Source organism: Larus michahellis, chromosome W, assembly GCF_964199755.1.
Source record: "Larus michahellis chromosome W, bLarMic1.1, whole genome shotgun sequence".
NCBI lineage: Eukaryota > Metazoa > Chordata > Aves > Charadriiformes > Laridae > Larus > Larus michahellis.
The window spans coordinates 6,723,522-6,742,140 of NC_133929.1; the positions used below are offsets into that span (position 1 = coordinate 6,723,522).

General features: G+C 39.0%; 1 protein-coding gene across 9 annotated transcripts in view; it reads right to left on the minus strand.

The window, feature by feature from the left end:
* The window catches only part of ADAMTS6 (ADAM metallopeptidase with thrombospondin type 1 motif 6), a 189,757-nt gene that overhangs the window by 97,158 nt on the left and 73,980 nt on the right, over positions 1–18,619 (minus strand). For all 9 annotated transcript variants that reach the window (XR_012584803.1, XM_074568626.1, XM_074568625.1 and 6 more), the window contains 2 exons: positions 11,319–11,362; positions 6,928–7,033 (listed from right to left, as the gene is read on the minus strand). Coding sequence is in view for 8 of the 9 variants with exons in the window: in XM_074568626.1 (XP_074424727.1) it covers positions 6,928–7,033; positions 11,319–11,362 (150 nt within the window). In the remaining variant the exon portion in view is untranslated. The remainder of the gene's footprint in view (positions 1–6,927; positions 7,034–11,318; positions 11,363–18,619) is intronic.

An 18,619-nucleotide genomic window follows, 5' to 3' on the forward strand; every position in this document is an offset into this window, starting at 1 on the left:
TTATTACTGTTATTCCTAAACAGTCAACAACATATACCTGACTGGCCTGACATAAATGAAGCACTTGAAGAGAATATGTACAACAATGACCTTTCTTAATAGCATACACTTTTTTAAAACTCCATTTTCTTACTCTGCCTTTCATTAATTTCCTCTCAATCACTTGGGGGGAGGAAACGTATTTCTTTAAATATTAATCTTTGGCCAAGTTAGTTCCTCCTTCACAAACATGGCACAAGGCTTGTGAAATCAGAGAGACAGGTAGTAAGATACATAGGAGCCTTCCATGGGACAGAGAAGTAGTCAAAGGGAATGCCATAACTGAGCTTCTGCATACCCAAAGCAGCAAAATTGTCACTTCTTTACATGTCATGTAAGAGGTCAGTCCTTGGGGAATTCTCTATTACAAATGCTAAAAAGTCTGACTCCCTGATTTCTTACTCATCATTCAGGAATACAAATGTGTTGAGGCACTCCATTTTGATTTTCTAGAAACTTTTAGGACTGACTGCCAGAAGATATGGTGGTAGATTAGAGGTTGGCCATTTATCTATTGACAAAAGTATTTTATACCACTTTCTTTACTGAAAACAGTGTCAGTGTTGTTGCATTAATCTGAACGTATTGCTCCAGAATGTGGTATAAAAATAAAAGACATTCATGTGACTCTGAGCTTCAATACACTGGGTACTGTTTCACTTCTTCAGCTGATCATAACAAACTAAAAGCACAAGGTATTGCTAACAACTACTCCCAAAACACATTAATTGCATGGATATAAGAAAAGGAACATCAGTGAATGATGGATGTTCCATCGTGCTGGGGAAAGACTTCATCATCAAAAAAGCATCACTTCCATGCCTACAGAATGTCTCCCTGTGGAATACCTACTGTGTAGCAATGTCTGCATGTATCTAGTTTAGTATGTGATGTCTCATAAATGCATAAAGTCATGTGCTATATTATACATGGGAAAGGTCTGACTGACACCTTAGATTATTATATCATCAAATGAAGAATATCCTCAGCATATAAAAAAATACAGCTTTAAAAATACTCATCTGAGCAGCTTATGGGCTATAATGAAACTTTCAGACCAGTGTTAATTATTATGAGTCTTCAATATTGATGTATATTTTGGGAAGGAAAGAGTTAGATGTCCAATGCAACAAACTGAATCAGAATTTTACAATGAAAATAGTACTTTATTGGCCTAGTTCTCAACTGTCATAATTTCCTAAAATTAGAAACATTTCCTTTTGAATTACCTCTGTACAGTTTCTTAAAATAGAAAACCTTAGTTTTTAATAATCTCTATGAATGACTCCCTTTATAGAAATGGGCATTTGGGTACGTGGAAAAGAGTTGAATTGGATCATGTTGACTAATTCTGATATCCAAGCTTATCCCTAGTTAGTTGGGTTTTTTTTGTCAAAGAAATGACATAGACTTCAATTGTCTGGGAAATTAATATCTTTTGGTCCTATCAAAAAAAAAAAACAAAGTTTGTAGTTTAATAGCTTTCCTTCTTCTACCTGCTCTCCTTATGAAAAAGATGTTGCTGATGGTGGCAGTGGTATGTTTGATAAAAAGCATGTCTATGAAGTTGCTATTCCTGATGCACACAGGAACTCAATGCCTTTTCATGAGATGATGGTATTCTCATTTTTCATAACTATTCATTCACCTAAATCATCTATTCCCTTCCAAGAAGGCTCTTCTACTTGCCCCTGCTTCTGAATTTAGGAGGAAACTTATCATTAGGTGCAAGTAATTTTTTCTGATGCTTGGAAAGGGGTTTTGCAATTACTGTCATCTTTTTTTAAAGATGGTAGTGGCAGCATGCCATTACAGCCCAGTAATTTAGACTCCTATGGACACGTTTCTGTCCAAAGTATCTGTTTTATTTCCATCATTAAGGCTACATTTTTTACAAAAGCATGTTTGCAATTAGATTGGGATAGAAAGGCAGGGAAGAAAGGAAGGAGCATAAAATACTCTTCATGGAGCCACCGTTATAATTTACTTACCTTTTTCAAATTGTCTAAACACATGCAGACTGTATTTCTTTCATTGGCTTAAAGAGCCTGTCTAAAACTACCAGTATAATTCTGGCTTTAAAAAGACAGGCAGATGAGCAAGGAGAGAGTGAGAACTCTTCTCAGCTGACAGAGGAGTTTTTCTATGAAATTACCTTTCTGCCTACCATCTCAAGGAAAGATGTTTAGCCCAGCAGCTCTGAATCACTTTTTTTCCAAGCATTATGGCTCCTCTTTTCCCAAGAGAGAGCCTACATTACATTTAAGAACTGTGTGAAGCAGTAGCACCAAGAACTTTAAAATAATAATTGAAACTCTCCTGCAATTTCTGTATAGTTTGTATACTACTTAAAAAATGCTAAGGCAGCAGCAGGTCTGACTAGTGCTCTGTGACTGTTTGAGGGGTGGCCGACACTCCGGAGGGCCGTGCTGCCATCCAGCGTGACCTGGACAGGCTGGAGAGCTGGGCAGAGAAGAACCAAATGAGGTTCAACAAAAGCAAGTGTAGGGTCCTGCACCTGGGAAGGAAGAATGCCAAACACCAGTATAGGTTAGGGGCGGACATGCTGGGAAGCAGCTCTGAGGAGAAGGATCTGGGGGTCCTGGTAGACAGCAAATTATCCATGAGCCAGCAGTGTGCCCTTGTCGCCAAGAAGGCCAATGGCATCCTGGGGTGCATAGGGAAGAGTGTGGCCAGTAGGTCGAGGGAGGTCATTCTCCCCCTCTACTCTGCACTGGTGAGGCCACAACTGGAGTACTGCGTCCAGTTTTGGGCTCCCCAGTTCAAGAGGGACAGGGAACTACTGGAGCGAGTCCAGCGAAGGGCAACCAAGATGATTATGGGACTGGAGCACCTCCCTTATGAGGAAAGGCTGAAAGAGCTGGGACTCTTTAGCCTGGAGAAGAGAAGGTTGAGGGGGGACCTGATTAATGTTTACAAGTATCTAAAGGGTGGGTTTAAGGAGGACGGAGCCAGGCTCTTTTCAATGGTTCCCAGCGACAGGACAAGGGGCAATGGGCACAAGCTAGAACATAGGAAGTTCCGATCAAATACACGGAAAAACTTCTTTACGGTGAGGGTGACAGAGCACCGGAACAGGCTGCCCAGGGAGGGTGTGGAGTCCCCTTCTCTGGAGATTTTCAAGACCCGCCTGGATGCAGCCCTGAGGGATGTGCTTTAGGCAATCCTGCTCTAGCAGGGGAGTTGGACTAGATGATCTCTAGAGGTCCCTTCTAACTCTGAAGATTCCGTGATTCCGTGATTCATTTACTAACATCTGCAATGGAATAGATTATGTTTTTTCTTGGCAATCTTTTTCCTTATATCTGAAAAAAATATCTGAGGGAATTATTTGTAATACACATCCAATTTAAGGTCAGACCTCAAAAATCACAGGGGAGACAATTGGTCTCAGCTGCACTGAATAAAACAGCAATAGATAACCAGAGACCCTGGAGTATAAACAGAGGGAAGGATGGGAATGTAAACTTCTGGTCTACCTTCTTTTATCTTGTGAAGGAACAATACTGCAGGTTCCTACAATTTCGTTTGTATTTAAGATGAGATTGATGATTTGTTGGGTGGTTCTAAATTATGATGGCTATAGTTGCCAAAACACTTATTGTTGATGTATCTGAAATGACAGCAGTTATTTTTGTGAGACAGCCAGAATGCTTCCATTTTGATTTATTATCCAAACATTTAAGAATCGGAGAAGACAGATCCAAACCAATCTGAATGCTCCTCAGTACTGCTCAGGGGTTTATTTTGTATACTGTGAACTTTTATAGTGCTGAAGTTATCTGAAATATGCTACTCAGGTGAACTGTTTTTTTCTCACTTGTTAGCAATCAATTATCTCTGCTTTCCGATTGTAGTACTAATGATCTACATATCAAGCCATTTCCTAGCTTTCTTAGAGTTTGGAGCATTCAGAACTGCAGAGAACACTTCTTTTTTTTTCTCTAAATACAACAGGGTACGTTCATTTTTTAGTCACTTACAGATTCATGAGTTATAGGGAGAATTTGGAATAATTCTTTTAAAGCAGTGCCTCTTACTTTGCTCCGCCACATGTTTAATAGCATAAGGAAGAAAGTACTAGATACTGAGAATCTTGAGTCAGGTGAGGCAACAAAATTACAGGAATAAAAGCAAGAGAGAGATTGTAAAATCAAGCTCTTTATCTTCTTGTCCACTATCAGAGCTGATTTACAGCTGCATGTAACTCTTCGGGGAAAAATAAACATTTCTTTTTAAGAAAGAAAAGAAATTTTAACCTTAAGAATTTTTATTATACTAATTATTTGCACTAGGAAAGACAAAATAAACATATAGACTAAGAGTAAAATGGGTCATTTTCAAGCTAAGTATCTTAATCCAGGTACGTTGCTAGATTTTCCTTCACTGCCTCAGCATGTTACTTAGATACACTGCTCTCACAACATTTATGGAAAATGAAGTAAGGGGTAGGGAAGGGTCATGAAGTGTGCCAGTGAAGAATACTTTAAAAATTTCGAACAGTAAATCTCTACTATAGTAGAAGATGGAAGGCGTGCTTGAACAAGTATTCTTGTATTAGATATAAGACCTAAAGGGCAAATTATAATTTGCTTGTAAAAACTGCCAGCTTATTTGCTTAGATAAGATATATCAACTTTTTCATAAACTTTGTATTTTTTTAGTGTTGTACTTATTCCCACAATTATTTTTAAAATGTCATTTAAAGCTAATATGTATTACATATAGCTTAGAATGTCTATTTGCAGCCTACATTGAAAAAATAAGAAAATTAAGAGACACCTTCACTGTATCTGTAAATGTTACTATACCTTTAAATTGCCCTTTCTTAGTGACATTAGAACATACGCAAGGAGGTAAGAAAGGGAAAACTAGCATGTTTCATCATTATCATGTTCAACAAAAAGAATGTGAATTTGCACAAAATCTGCTATTAAAGAATAAAATATTTTTCTCCTACAATATCAGAGCTATGAACTACATATAACCCACACAGCAATTTCTGTGTGGACATAGATGATGATTTTTTAAATTATTTTAATCCCTACTAGCAGTGTAATATTTATGAATTGATATGATGTTATGGTAAATTTTTGAAGAAAATACAATCTTCATGTTTTTATAGCAATAGAAGGTCAGCACTTTTTCTTTACTGTATCCCCCATACCATGTCATAAGAGAAAGCTCTCCCCTCCTCCTCTGCATGGAAGACCTCCATATATTTCTAGCCAATGTTATAAAAGTATTGGTTATAGCTTCATAATTGTACACAAATGGCAACTCACCCTTAAATGACATTATAAAGAAAAGAAAAAAAGAATAAAAAAGTGTTGAGGTGCTCATTTAATGTAGATTTGAGACTGTCAGCCCTGCTATAGTTGAAGATGGAAGACCTCATCATCATAGATAAAACAATGATGAAACCATCAGCATTTGACTTGCCATGCAAGCTCCAGGAGGCAGTGAAAGCCTCAAAGAGGCTGAGATTTCAGAATTTCAAAAGACCTTATATATAAGAAGCCAAAAGATAGGGATTGAAGGAAACACAGATGTTAAAAAAAATCCTGTGATTACAGGATATATACAATGGCTATATTGTTTTTCTCTGATTCTAATCAAAGTCTAAGCTCTTCAAATCAATTGTTGTCATCATGCCAGCTTTACATGATAAAATAGCTGCATATATTTAAGTTATTTTCATGTATCTGTGGAATAACCTGCATAAAAGATGTAGTTGCATGACATACATACAAATTAGAACGAAGATGTGGTATTGTAGGGGTTTTTTTGTTGTTAAATGTGTGACTTAAATTCACAGCAAGGTCGCATATTACTATAAGAGATGTTATTAACAAGAACTGCAGAATTTGGGGAGAGCTCTTTCCTCAACAGTAGAAATATATTTTCCTTTACCTTATGTTTTTTAACTCATGCAAGTAAAGGATTCTAGAATTCATCTACTTCAGTGCAACTACAGTGTTTTTTTCATACACAATATAAATGAGATCATACTTGCCCAGTGATTATCTCGCATGATAGGTGGGCTGGAAATAAGTGTTTACTTCCAACTCCTGCTTTTTATCAGCAGATTGATAACTTCCATTTCAGTCTGCATTGGAACTTTTAGCAGTTGCATCAGCTAATGACTGGAAAAACATGTCATCCATAACTCAGTGTTGGTCAACCCATGTAAGCAAAGAAGGAAACTCCTTGATAATAGAAGGTGCCTAGTATTTTTAGAGTCATCACAACATACTACTGATGCTGTCTTTTGAAGGAAGACCTGAAATATTTCCAGACAAAACTCTACTCGGATTTTATCAGTCTCATAACATCATGCTCTTTAAAATGATATGTTGGTGCTTAAAATGTAACAAGCAATGCTATGACTGTTTTATATATTTCATGCTTGAGTGAAAGATGACTATAAGTGTATGAATATTGACAACAGAATCAATGTTTTAATGAAAATAGTTTGAATTATATGTAAGACAAAATAACAAATTTTTTTAAAAATTACCTTTTAACCACTTTTGTTTCATAAGGGGGGGGGGAGAAGAGAAAATTTTCAAAGCCAAATATTTTAAAATATGAAACAGAGTAGGAAGGTGGTGAGCCAAATCTCAAAAGCACAGATTAAACTGGAATCTGAAATCAAAGGGTAAACAACGAGTCTTCAGTACTAAAGTTAAAGCCCTTGGAAATATATACTAAATAAAATGTACTGCCACTCATGAATACTATAGACAGAAACATGGAGCACCAGAATAGAGATGGTACAGCCATGCAGGAAAAATAATATCTATTATTAAACTAATATTAAAAAGGTGATACATTAAAATGTATTCTTTTTTTAAACTCACTCACTTGTGACCAATCTCATGCGCAATGGTAAAAGCTGAACCTAGGCCAATGTCTTCGTTAATGCTGCAGCTCCTTTCGGGCTCACACATTCCAGCCACAGAAGCCAAGCCTGAATAAACAGAAGGAGACACAAAGGTCATGCCAAGGTGTTTCAGTCTTAAAAGCCCTTGTTAGAAATGCCTGGATTCTTTTTAATAACCTCTATGCACAGAAGGAGCAGTTGGCAAAAGGTTAACTTTCTAGTCATTTCCAAAAAATCACTGGGAGGAATTTCACTTTGCCACCTAGACATTAATATTTTTTGAACTGCAATCAGTGCTAGAAAATGTCTAGACTAGGGGTTAGATTTATAAATTTTACTTCTGGTAACTTGGGACCACCTAGTAACTTGAGCCAGGAGAGAGAATTCAAGAAAACATTTCTATTTTAACATTCTTGAGCCTGAAGAAAGCAAAATGTATCCACATTATTTTTCTAAAGAAATGTTCAAGTGTAGTGGGTTCATAAAAACATACAAGCAACTTTTTTAGCTATGAAAAGCCCCACATGGTACTTTAAAAAAAATTATAAAAGCAAAAATGAATGTGTCAATGAAGAGAGAGGAGACATGTTAATAACAAGCATTCACTTAACCATTGAAGTCTTTTCCATTTATCACCCATCATCTTCTGGAATTAAAACCTTACTGTATTACAAGTGCTTTTAAAAACTTTCTTTAGATAGAGAAAGCTCTTCCTTATCTTATACATTCTTCGGCAACAGAGTATCACACAACATACTGCAGACATATTTTGCTGCCACCAGAGAAAGCTCTAAACATCAGATTTATTTAATGTGTTCCTCCCTAGGGTTTCTTATCTAAAAAAAAGCAGTAATCCTTTCTTTAAGGAAATTACCTGCTCAGTTAACTACACTATAAAAAAACAATTACTGTAAAAAGTGCTACTTCAAATTATTCTGTTTGGACTAACAGAAGCAAGTAATAAGATGACAAGTGCTTCCTGGATGTGTCCACATTAGCAAGTAATTTGGAGCCACAGGAGTTGGTCAGCAGAGTGAAGCACTGATTGAGGCTCCTCACATATCTTTGTATGTGGGTTGGACATTCTACTTTGGACTAGTTTAATCCCTTAGGCCAAACATATTCACTACATATGTGGTTCAAAGCTTTCAAAAGGAAAAAATATTACAGGATGTCATAAGAATACATCCCATGTAGTGATTTAGACCTTAACGTCTCCCGTAGGCACATATGGAACATTGGGGGAGTATGTGTTCTGACTTAATTTTCTCCAAAAAAAATCTAGTTTGCACATACCAGAACTACTCTGACAACCAATTTGATATGGGCAAAAGGCAAAAATGTGTCTGCAGAATTTGCATCAAAACAGTACTACTGATCTAAATCAAATCACCAGTGATCTAAATCAAATCACAGGACCAGATTAATGATTTATAATCCCATACCATGCTTGCAGAAAGTGGCAGAGATCAAGTCCAGAACCCAGTCTATGGCTAAGATTTTAAAAAGGAGTTCTTCACTGGAGCCACAGAGGTGCTGCAAAGACATCTGAGGTCTATCTTTTCTAAGAGTTTCCATGCAAGATTCCCTATTTTAGGAAACTGGGATAGGAGAGAGACATCTATGCCACAGTAAATCCTTCTCTTTCTTCCTAGAACACCAATGATTTAGGTTTCTTCTGACCTTTTGAGACCTGAGACTTTTGTTCAGACACCTTAAATATATGCTTAACTTTAGTTACTGGAGGTCAGTGGGACTTAAGCATATTAAATGCCTTGCAAGAGGGCCACAGAGCCTTGTCTCTTCTCCCACTGAATGCCTATAATGCAAATAAAGTGTCATGGTTCTCTTGCCACGGGTCCCATAACAGTGAGTTGGAAATGATAGCATATGTGATTTTTTTACAAAAAAGGTTTAAAAAAAAAAATCAAGCATTTCCCAAAGTCTATCCCCTGTTATACTGGATTCAAGTGAAGCAGTATTTGCCTTTATACCAAAGTCCGATACAGTAACAAACAGTTCGCTAATGATCTGTGTTAAAAATATCACATATAAATATCAAATAGTTGATCGGTGAATGTACGCCCTTTAAACCTTTCTTCTTTTAAGACTACAATTACAAAGACAATTATATGACATCAATTATATGACATCCCACAGCATCCTCCTGGAGAAAATAGCTGCCCACGGCTTCTTCGCTGGGTAAAAAACTGGCTGGAGGGCCGGACCCAAAGAGTGGTGGTGAATGGAGTTAAATCCAGTTGGCAGCCGATCACAAGTGGTGTTCCCCAGGGCTCGGTATTGGGGCCCAGTTTTGTTGAATATCTTTATCAATGATCTGGATGAGGGGATAGAGTGCACCCTCAGTAAGTTTACAGATGACACCAAACTAGGTGGGAGTGTTGACCTGCTTGAGGGTAGAAAGGATCTGAAAGAGGGATCTGGACAAGGCTGTATCGATGGGCCGAGGCCAGTGGTATGAGGTTCAACAAGGCCAAGTGCCGGGTCCTGCACTTGGGTCACAACAACCCCATGCAGCGCTACAGGCTTGGGGAAGAGTGGCTCGAAAGCTGCCTGGCAGAAAAGGACCTGGGGGTGCTGGTCGACTGCTGGCTGAATATGAGCCAGCAGTGTGCCCAGGTGGCCAAGAAGGCCAACAGCATCCTGGCCTGTGTAAGGAACAGTGTGGTGAGTAGGACTAGGGAAGTGATCGTCCCCCTGTACTCGGTACTGGTGAGGCCCCACCTTGAATACTGTGTCCAGTTTTGGACCCCTCACCACAAATAAGACATTGAGGTGCTGGAGGGGGTCCAGAGAAGGGCAACAAAGCTGGTGAGGGGTCTGGAGCACAAGTCTTATGAGGAGCGGCTGAGGGAACTGGGCTTGTTTAGCCTGGAGAAAAGGAGGCTGAGGGGAGACCCTATCACTCTCTACAACTACCTGAGAGGAGGTTGTAGAGAGGTGGGGGTCAGTCTCTTCTCCCAAGTAACAGGTGATAGGACAAGAGGAAATGGCCTCAAGCTGCTCCAGGGGAGGTTTAGACTGGATATTAGGAAAAATTTTTACACTGAAAGGGTTATTAAGCATTGGCACAGGCTGCCCAGGGAAGCGGTTGAGGCACCATCCCTGGAGGTATAGACGGGTAGACATAGTGCTTAGAGATATGCAATGTTTTTTGTCAGAGTTAGGTTGATGGTTGGACTAGATGATCTGAAAGGTCCCTTCCAACATAGGCAATTCTATGATTCTATAATATAGACAGTCTCTTCAGTTTTGTCTCTTCCCACAGATGTCAAACGAAAATCAATTACATTTAGGAATTCATCATCACTTACCTTTTACTAAAACATGTTGTGGATTTTGTTTATATTTACAGCAGGCAAAATTCTGGTACTTTTCCCCATGTAAACTACTTCCCCATGCCACAAAGATCATGCTGACTTGAGCAAGACTTGTAGAAAAATCACCATGAGTTAAGGCTAGCAAAGCATGCAGTAATACAAGGAAAGACAAAGCAAATAAAATTATGAGCTCTGATTATGAGAAAAGTATTAATAACCTGGACTAACTGAATTAGAATTATAGCTTTAATTCTGAGAAAGAGGCTTATATGAAAGGATCCAAATTGGAAAAAAAATATATATACACTCTTTGAATAATGTTTCTTTCATATATTAAAACACTAGTAAATGTAACAACTATAGTATAGTAAATAACTTGTGGTGACAAATTTAGGTATGGAGAGAACGATAGTTCTCCATCGTGCACTCAAGGCTGCTTGTGTTTCTCCATTGTCAAAGCACTGTTTTAAAGAGTTCAATATTACTGTAATTTATACCACTGTTATTTTTCTCTAAGTCTGTGAAAGCAACAGTCTGAAGCTGTACTCCTTGTGTACAACAGACCAACAGTGTAAATCTCAAAGCCTGTTTCTTCTGTAGGGTGGGTTTTTGGGGGGTTGTTATTCTTTATGGGTGTGTTTGTTGTTGTTGTGTTTTTGTTGTTTAAACTTTCATAAGGTTTTTCATTTGTATTTTTTTTAAATTCATCATGGAGACGGGTTAAATAGAAATAAACAGTAAGTCCTCTCCTCTAATTATTGCTCGGTAAGTTTGAGTCATCTGCTGGGTTTTATCAGCATTACAACTGCCAAAGAAGAAAGGCCCATCAGCAGCTCGCTCAATTTAAACTTCTATCAATCTATCAAAGCATAAAACCATCTAGGTTACCCTTTATTATTCATGTTTATAAAACTGAAAAATTTTGAAAACATAAACTTAAAAAGATCTAATCAGCCAATAAATTAATAGCCAAGTATAAAGCAGGGAAACAGACAGCAAATAAAAGCTGAAATTTCTTTTTATAATCTTACCCAGTGTTCCACAAGGCTTGTTTTTATAAGTGCAGATATCATATCTGTTAAGGAGAAAAAAAGTACATAAAATATGTCAGAGAATCAAATTTGTAAGATATTTTGTATATTTATCACATATCTGTATCATAGTTCAAATTGTCAGACCGCAATCAGATTAATTATGTGCAGCCAGCTGGTGTCAGCATTTTCTACACTCTGGTGTAAACCACAAGCTGCAGTACACTCACAGCTGCTGGCCTCAGGCCAGTGGGACACCTGCCAGCAAAGAAAAAAAATAAAATGGTTAATGTGGATCTTTGTAATCACTGGCTCCATAAAGCAGTCTAACATGCTGTTACGAAGTTATAGCAGCATGTCTGTAGACTGCTACTGATTCAAAACACTTTTACTTTTTGACATATTGGAATCCTCTTACAGTCTCATACTTATCAATTAAACAATATTAATTGTAACTCCTACTATTTAAACTTCAATTCTAATTAAAAACTATAACTCTCAATTATTAGACCAAAAATTATTTTTTAAAAATCTTATGAATTGCAATTATAGTTACCGTCTCGTTATCTTCTAGTGATTACATGAGTCTTAAGAGTACACTGTAACAAACTAAAACAAAAAACATATTTTTGCCAAAAGCTAAATAATGTCTTTAAAGGAGAATTTTCTTCATTTTAGATACGATCCTTCAAACACAAAAGCTCAATGAGGTTTTTTTTGCAGTTAACATGTAAGTATCTGGAGCTGAAAATGGAATTAAAATGTTTTCTGCAGCATAGCTAATAATAGCAGCAGTGGTGCACAGCTGTCAATTCATTTATTACACCTTCATATTTTCAATATGCAACCCTATGATATGGCTAGTGATATGAGAACACTCTTACAATGCCTTTGATTTTAGAGGATTTATAATGATTTCCTTGCAGTATGTTTCAGAATAATTTCCATTATTCTGAATGGTAGAGTGAAAAGATACCATCTTTATGTTTAATGTTTAACCCAAATATTTACTAATTTGAGGCCACCAGACATTTTTGTTAAAAATAACATATAAGGATCATTTTCAAATGGGTTATCACAGACTTTGGAGGTAACAGGGAAAGTCTGGATGAAGGAAGACTTCCCCTTGGTTGAGGAGGATCAAGCGAGAGATCAATTAAGTCAATTAGACATCCACAAGTCCATGGGTGCCGATGGGATGCACCTGAGAGTGCTGAGGGAGCTGGCAGAAGTCATTGCTGGGCCACTCTCCATCATCTTTGAAAGGTCCTGGAGAACAGGCGAGGTGCCTGAGGACTGGAGGAAAGCCAATGTCACTCCAGTCTTCAAAAAGGGCAAGAAGGAGGAGCCGGGGAACTACAGGCCAGTCAGCCTCACCTCCATTCCTGGGAAGATGATGGAACAGCTCGTTCTGGGCATCATCTCAAGGCATGTGGAGGAAAAGAAAGCTATCAGAAGTAGTCAACAAGGATTCACCAAGGGGAAATCATGTCTGACTAATCTGATAGCCTTCTATGATGGCATGACTGGATGGAGAGATGAGGGGAGGGCGGTGGATGTGGTCTACCTTGACTTCAGCAAGGCTTTTGACACAGTCTCCCACAGCATCCTCATAGGGAAGCTTAGGAAGAGTGGGCTAGATGAATGGACAGTGGGGTGGACTGAAAACTGGTTGAAAGACAGAGCTCAGAGGGTCGTGATTAGGGGCACAGAGTCTAGTTGGAGGTCAGTGAGGAGTGGTGTTCCCCAGGGGTCAGTACTGGGCCCAGTCCTGTTCAATATATTCACCAATGACCTGGATGAAGGGATAGAGGGCACCCTCAGCAAGTTTGCTGATGACACAAAGCTGGGAGGGGTGGCTGACACACCAGAAGGCTGTGCCGCCATACAGAGAGACCTGGACAGGTTGGAGATCTGGGCAGAGAGGAACCTTATGAAATTCAACAAGGGCAAGTGTAGGGTGCTGCACCTGGGGAGGAATAACCCCCTGCACCAGGACAGGTTGGGGGCTGACCTGCTGGAGAGCAGCTCTGTGGAAAGAGACCTGGGAGTCCTGGTGGACAACAGGATGACCAGGAGCCAGCAATGTGCCCTTGAGGCCAAGAAGGCCAATGGCATCCTGGGGTGCATCAAGAGTGTGGCCAGCAGGTCAAGGGAGGTCATCCTCCCCCTCTACTCTGCCCTGGTGAGGCCACATCTGGAGTACTGTGTCCAGTTCTGGGCTCCCCGGTTCAAGAAGGACAGGGAACTGCTGGAGAGGCTGCAGCAAAGGGCTACCAAGATGATCAGGGGACTGGAACATCTCCTTTATGAAGAAAGGCTGAGGGATTTGGGTCTCTTCAGTCTGGAAAAAAGACAGCTGAGGGGGGGATCTTATCAATGCTTATAAATACTTAAAGGCTGGGTGTCAGGAGGATGGGGCCAGGCTCTTTTCAGTGGTGCCCAGGGACAGGACAAGAGATAATGGGCACAAACTTGAGCATAGGAAGTTCCACCTAAACATGAGGAGGAACTTCTTTACTTTGAGGGTGGCAGAGCACTGGAACAGGCTGCCCAGAGAGGTGGTGGAGTCTCCGTCTCTGGAGACATTCAAAGCCTGCCTGGACGCGTTCCTGTCCAGCCTGCTCTAGGTGACCCTGCTCTGGCAGGGGGGTTGGACTAGATGATCTCCAGAGGTCCCTTCCAACACCTATCATTCTGTGATAAGGATCTGATCAGGAGATATATACCTTTCAGTACTAACAGAGTTAAGGTCTGTCTGTAAGCCAAATCCATAGACAAAATAACAAAGCCTAAAATTTGGAACAAATTCAGTAAACTCTCTGCTCGTAGACTGCTGTGACCATATGGAATTCCTCTGATTTTTAAAGGTACTGGGCGTGGAGCAGTTTGCAGGATTAAGCTCTAATTTTGAACTCAAATGTTCATATGCATTGATCTCACTGAGGTGGCTCAAACGCTGCCATTCTATACGCACATAAAGCTCTCACTGATTTCCCATTTGCTATTTGGAGAGGGAGAGGTAATCAAATCAGCATTCTTATAAAAAATGTGTTGGAATATAGTTAGGTTTTGTATGTCACAAAGCTATAAGACAACACAGATACAGAGAGAAAGATATTTTTTTTACTGAACATTTCGATGCCTTTTTTACATATTTAAGGAAACAAACGTCTTATTTCTGCATTTAGGACAGAGTCTGAACCTAACCCTATTGAAGTTCCTGCAAAAGTATTCCTCAAAGCAAGCAGACAGGGCTCAGGCCTATTTAGTGAGAAAATCCAAATTAGCCTGAATTGCTTTAAAATGTAGTTTAGAGCTCAACACAAGGAAGTCTGTGCAATACACAGGTCTTCTAATTTTTCTTAATATACAATACTAATAGGAAAAAACCAATAAAGTCACACATCCTTAGATAAAATGGATGTTTAAGAAGAAAGCCAGTTCCACTAAACTCAAGTAAAATGCTGTCACTGATTTCAGTGGAGTTGAAAATTTGGCCTTATAGCCTGAATCTGCTTACTCTCATACAGGTATGAATCTGAAATTACTCCTCACATTCGGTTCAGTTTCACAAGGAACTGTGATAGGAGAAAGTGATATGAATTAAATCCCTTTTTTCTGCTACACTTTTGCAAAACAAAGACCATGGTATCCTTCTGGGTAGCGAGTATTCTTCATTATGCATAGGCTAGTATTTGTAAGAAAATGTGATGATAATTAAACTTAAATTAGATAATAAATCTAGGGAAAACATAATTTTATTTTCCAATACAGTAACTATTTTTGCAAGAACATACACAGATAGTAATGGTATTCTAATTATGGCTTCATTAAGCATTCAAATTTTATAGGCAATAATTTCCTGTAAGGAGCATTCATACATTCTATTATTCCTCGGTTTAATAGGGAAAACCTCTAAGTTTTCAATGTCGAATGATTGACTTTACTTACATCATCTTCAAGCTCTTCTTTTTTTCTTTTTTTTTCCCCTTTCATATGGATGGTTTCTGCTTGTGATTTGTTTGAAAGCTCGTATAATTTTTGTATACTGAACTGTTCAATTCCATCATTTGCTTCTCTCTATGATTTAATCAAGTCAGCCTAACTTGTCTTTTTTGATTTTGACACTACTTCCTCTAACTTTATTTTGGATTTCCAAGGAATCCATTTAACCCACAGATGCTGGGTTCCAAAAGGCAGGAGACTACAGAGTCAATACTTGCCAGATAGTAGCTTCAAGCCAAGAAACCCCTGAAATGACAAATTATCCAGATTACCCATTAGATTAGATAGGACTAATTGCTATTTAAAAAAAAAAAAAAACACAACAAAAAAAACCCCAAAAAACAACAAACACAAAAAAACAACCACCACCACCAAAAAAACAAACCAAACCAAAGGTGAAGATGGGTCATAGTTGTCACCAGGACCTTAGTAAATACTTCAGGAACCACAGACAACAAAAAGTTAAGTTCTCAAGTCAACAATGATCTCAACCAACCATTAAAAAAAGATAACAGTCACAAGAGTTCTGCAAAAATGCAGTTTGCAAGATGTGAATATATTTTCTTTTTTATTCACTGACAGAATGTGTAAGACCACCACACAAAATTTGAATGTAAAAATACAAATATGCAGGTTGCAAAAAACTTCAGGATGAGATGGCAGCCTGTTCATTTTGAGACAGCAAAGTAAATCCTTTGCCCAAGTTGAAAGAGAAAATCATATGTCTCCTGATAAAGTGGGTGACCAGGCTAGGGAAGTGAAATGTGGAGAGAGGCAAGATTGTTGATTACATGTCCATTCACACCCTGAATGGATCAGAAGTCATTTGATGAGGCAGATGGGGAAGAGGTTTTAGACTTCTGGACATACTTGCAGGGCTGCTGAAGAGTCACATCAGACAGGTGGGAAATGCATGATGGATGTACAGATGTCACTGACAACTCCAACTGAAACATCAGCCAGAAGGAAAACTGTAGAGATAGACTATTACAAAGTCAACAGGATGGTCAAGAATTGGAGTGGTAATAGCCTCCTGTCGTGCCATGAATCAAAAAGGAACTGTTAGTGTGCCCCTCCAAGGGCTCTGCCAAAGGAAAAACTTCTAGTCTTTTTTGACAGGATATGAACATGCCCCATGCTAAAATATACATGTAGGTATATCTATAGCAGCCTTTCAGTACCTAAAGGGGGCCTACAGGAAGGATGGGGAGGGAATCTTTATCAAGGAGTGGAGCGATAGGACAAGGGGTAACGGTTTTAAACTGAAAGAGGGGAGATTTAGATTAGATATTAGGAAGAAATTCTTTACTGTGAGGGTGGTGAGTCACCGGAACAGGTTGCCCAGGGAAGCTGTGGATGCCCCATCCCTGGAAGTGTTCAAGGCCAGGCTGGATGGGGCTTTGAGCAGCCTGGTCTAGTGGGAGGTGTCCCCACCCATGGCAGGGGGGTTGGAACTAGATGATCTTTAAGGTCCCTTCCAACCCAAACCATTCTATGATTCTATACCACTAAATTAAACAGTGAAAGGGACCACTCATGGACACTGAAATTCTATTATCTGTATTATTAAGCTGTTTTAAAACTCCATCAAATTGTTAAAACAAAAAAGGTCCCTTGCACAGATTTGGCCCATGACAACAACTAATCTCAAAGAATTTCCAGGAAAAGTTCAGAAGGTGGCCACCACAATTATCAACAGGCAAAACATATGCAGCTACTCTGTTCTGGAGAAGTCAGCTTATTAACATGGATACAAGAAGTTCTGTGCCAGTGGTCCTCAGTGCATTAAAACAGTCACAGACATGTTTGTTTAATTTATTAGCATAGATGTAAGTTACAAACTATCTCTTGAAGAAGCCTCAGTTATCTTCAAATCTGACTTGCGGAAAAATCCCTTTCCTTCGCAAATCTGATGAGTAGTATGATCCCGATCACTTGAGTAGGAGACTTAAGTCAAATATATAAGAAAGATGGGTTCTCTGTAAATACTGTAAGTGCTGTTCTATCTTGTCAGATAACTTATTTGCAGCTACAGCCAGTCCCAGATGCCTTAAGAGAAGACAGATGTTTCTCTCCCATCTAGCTGAAGATTTAGGGAAGGGAGGGAGGATTATTCCTGATCTCTGCAATCTGTCAGTTTACGGGTCTAATGCATGTAGTTGTGCAACTATGAAGTTCACACAAAGTTCTATGTAAGAAAGTGTGTTCCCTCTATTAAAAAATAAAAAAATAAAGACACGCAAATTCACAGATTTGAAGGCTAGAAAGCACCTGTGGAATTTGGATAACGAGGTGAAGGCTCTGTGCTCAAAGAGCAATTAAGACTGGCTTTGCTATCTCTTGTGCAACCCAGGGGAGTGAAGACTTGTCTGGCTATCGCAGGATACATAAATGACGGGGTAGTCTTGGGGAGCCAGGACAGCCCTGCTTTTCCTCAGCAGAGACAGTAAAATCAAGATAACAGAGACTTTGTGTAGCTCTTTGTTCCCTTGAGAGGCTGCCATGTCTGGTAATTGACCTTTGCCTCATTACCTGTGAAATGCATATTAAAGTTGACACCCCTGTACATGCTAATGAAGATTTTAGAGATCATGCTAAACATATATGACTATAGCACTCGTCTCTCCACCCAAATCATACTACACGTCACCTAGGGGAGGGAAACCTCATAATTTTGGGGATAAAAGGATGGAGAAAATGACTGTTAAATTGGGAGAGAAGAAACTTGATACCTGACGGACCAGTCGACAGGCTGTGTTCTCTTCCTCCACCCCAGGCAGGGACGCCTTTCTGGGTAAGCGCTGCGCCTTTCACCCTCTGGGGAATGTTGCCCCCGGTTGTTGTACTATCGTTATTTTTGCTAGCAATATTAACCTTAAGTAATTAGTGCTATTGTAATCAGTAAATTTATCAACAGCAATCTCAAATCTGTTTCTGTTGCTCTCAATAAACTAATTTCGATTATTTGTGAATCTGACTCAGTGAAAGTCCTTTGGTGGGACTCTGATAGTAAATCAGTGAAAGTCCTGGGACTCTGACAGACAAATATCGAAACTACAGTCCTTTTAACGCAACAGCATCACAATGATTCAATCATGCCTCTACCCACTCCTAGCATAAAAAGGTAAGTAATTTATTCTAGAAACTACATAGGATAAAAAGCTGTTCCTTAAAAGCTATTTAATCTCACATTAAGAGTTGTTCTCAACATAAGAATTTGAGAACATCTGTACTAGGTTATCTGGTTCATCTGCCTTTCCCCACAACAGCAGTCATTTGTGAGTGCTGCAGGA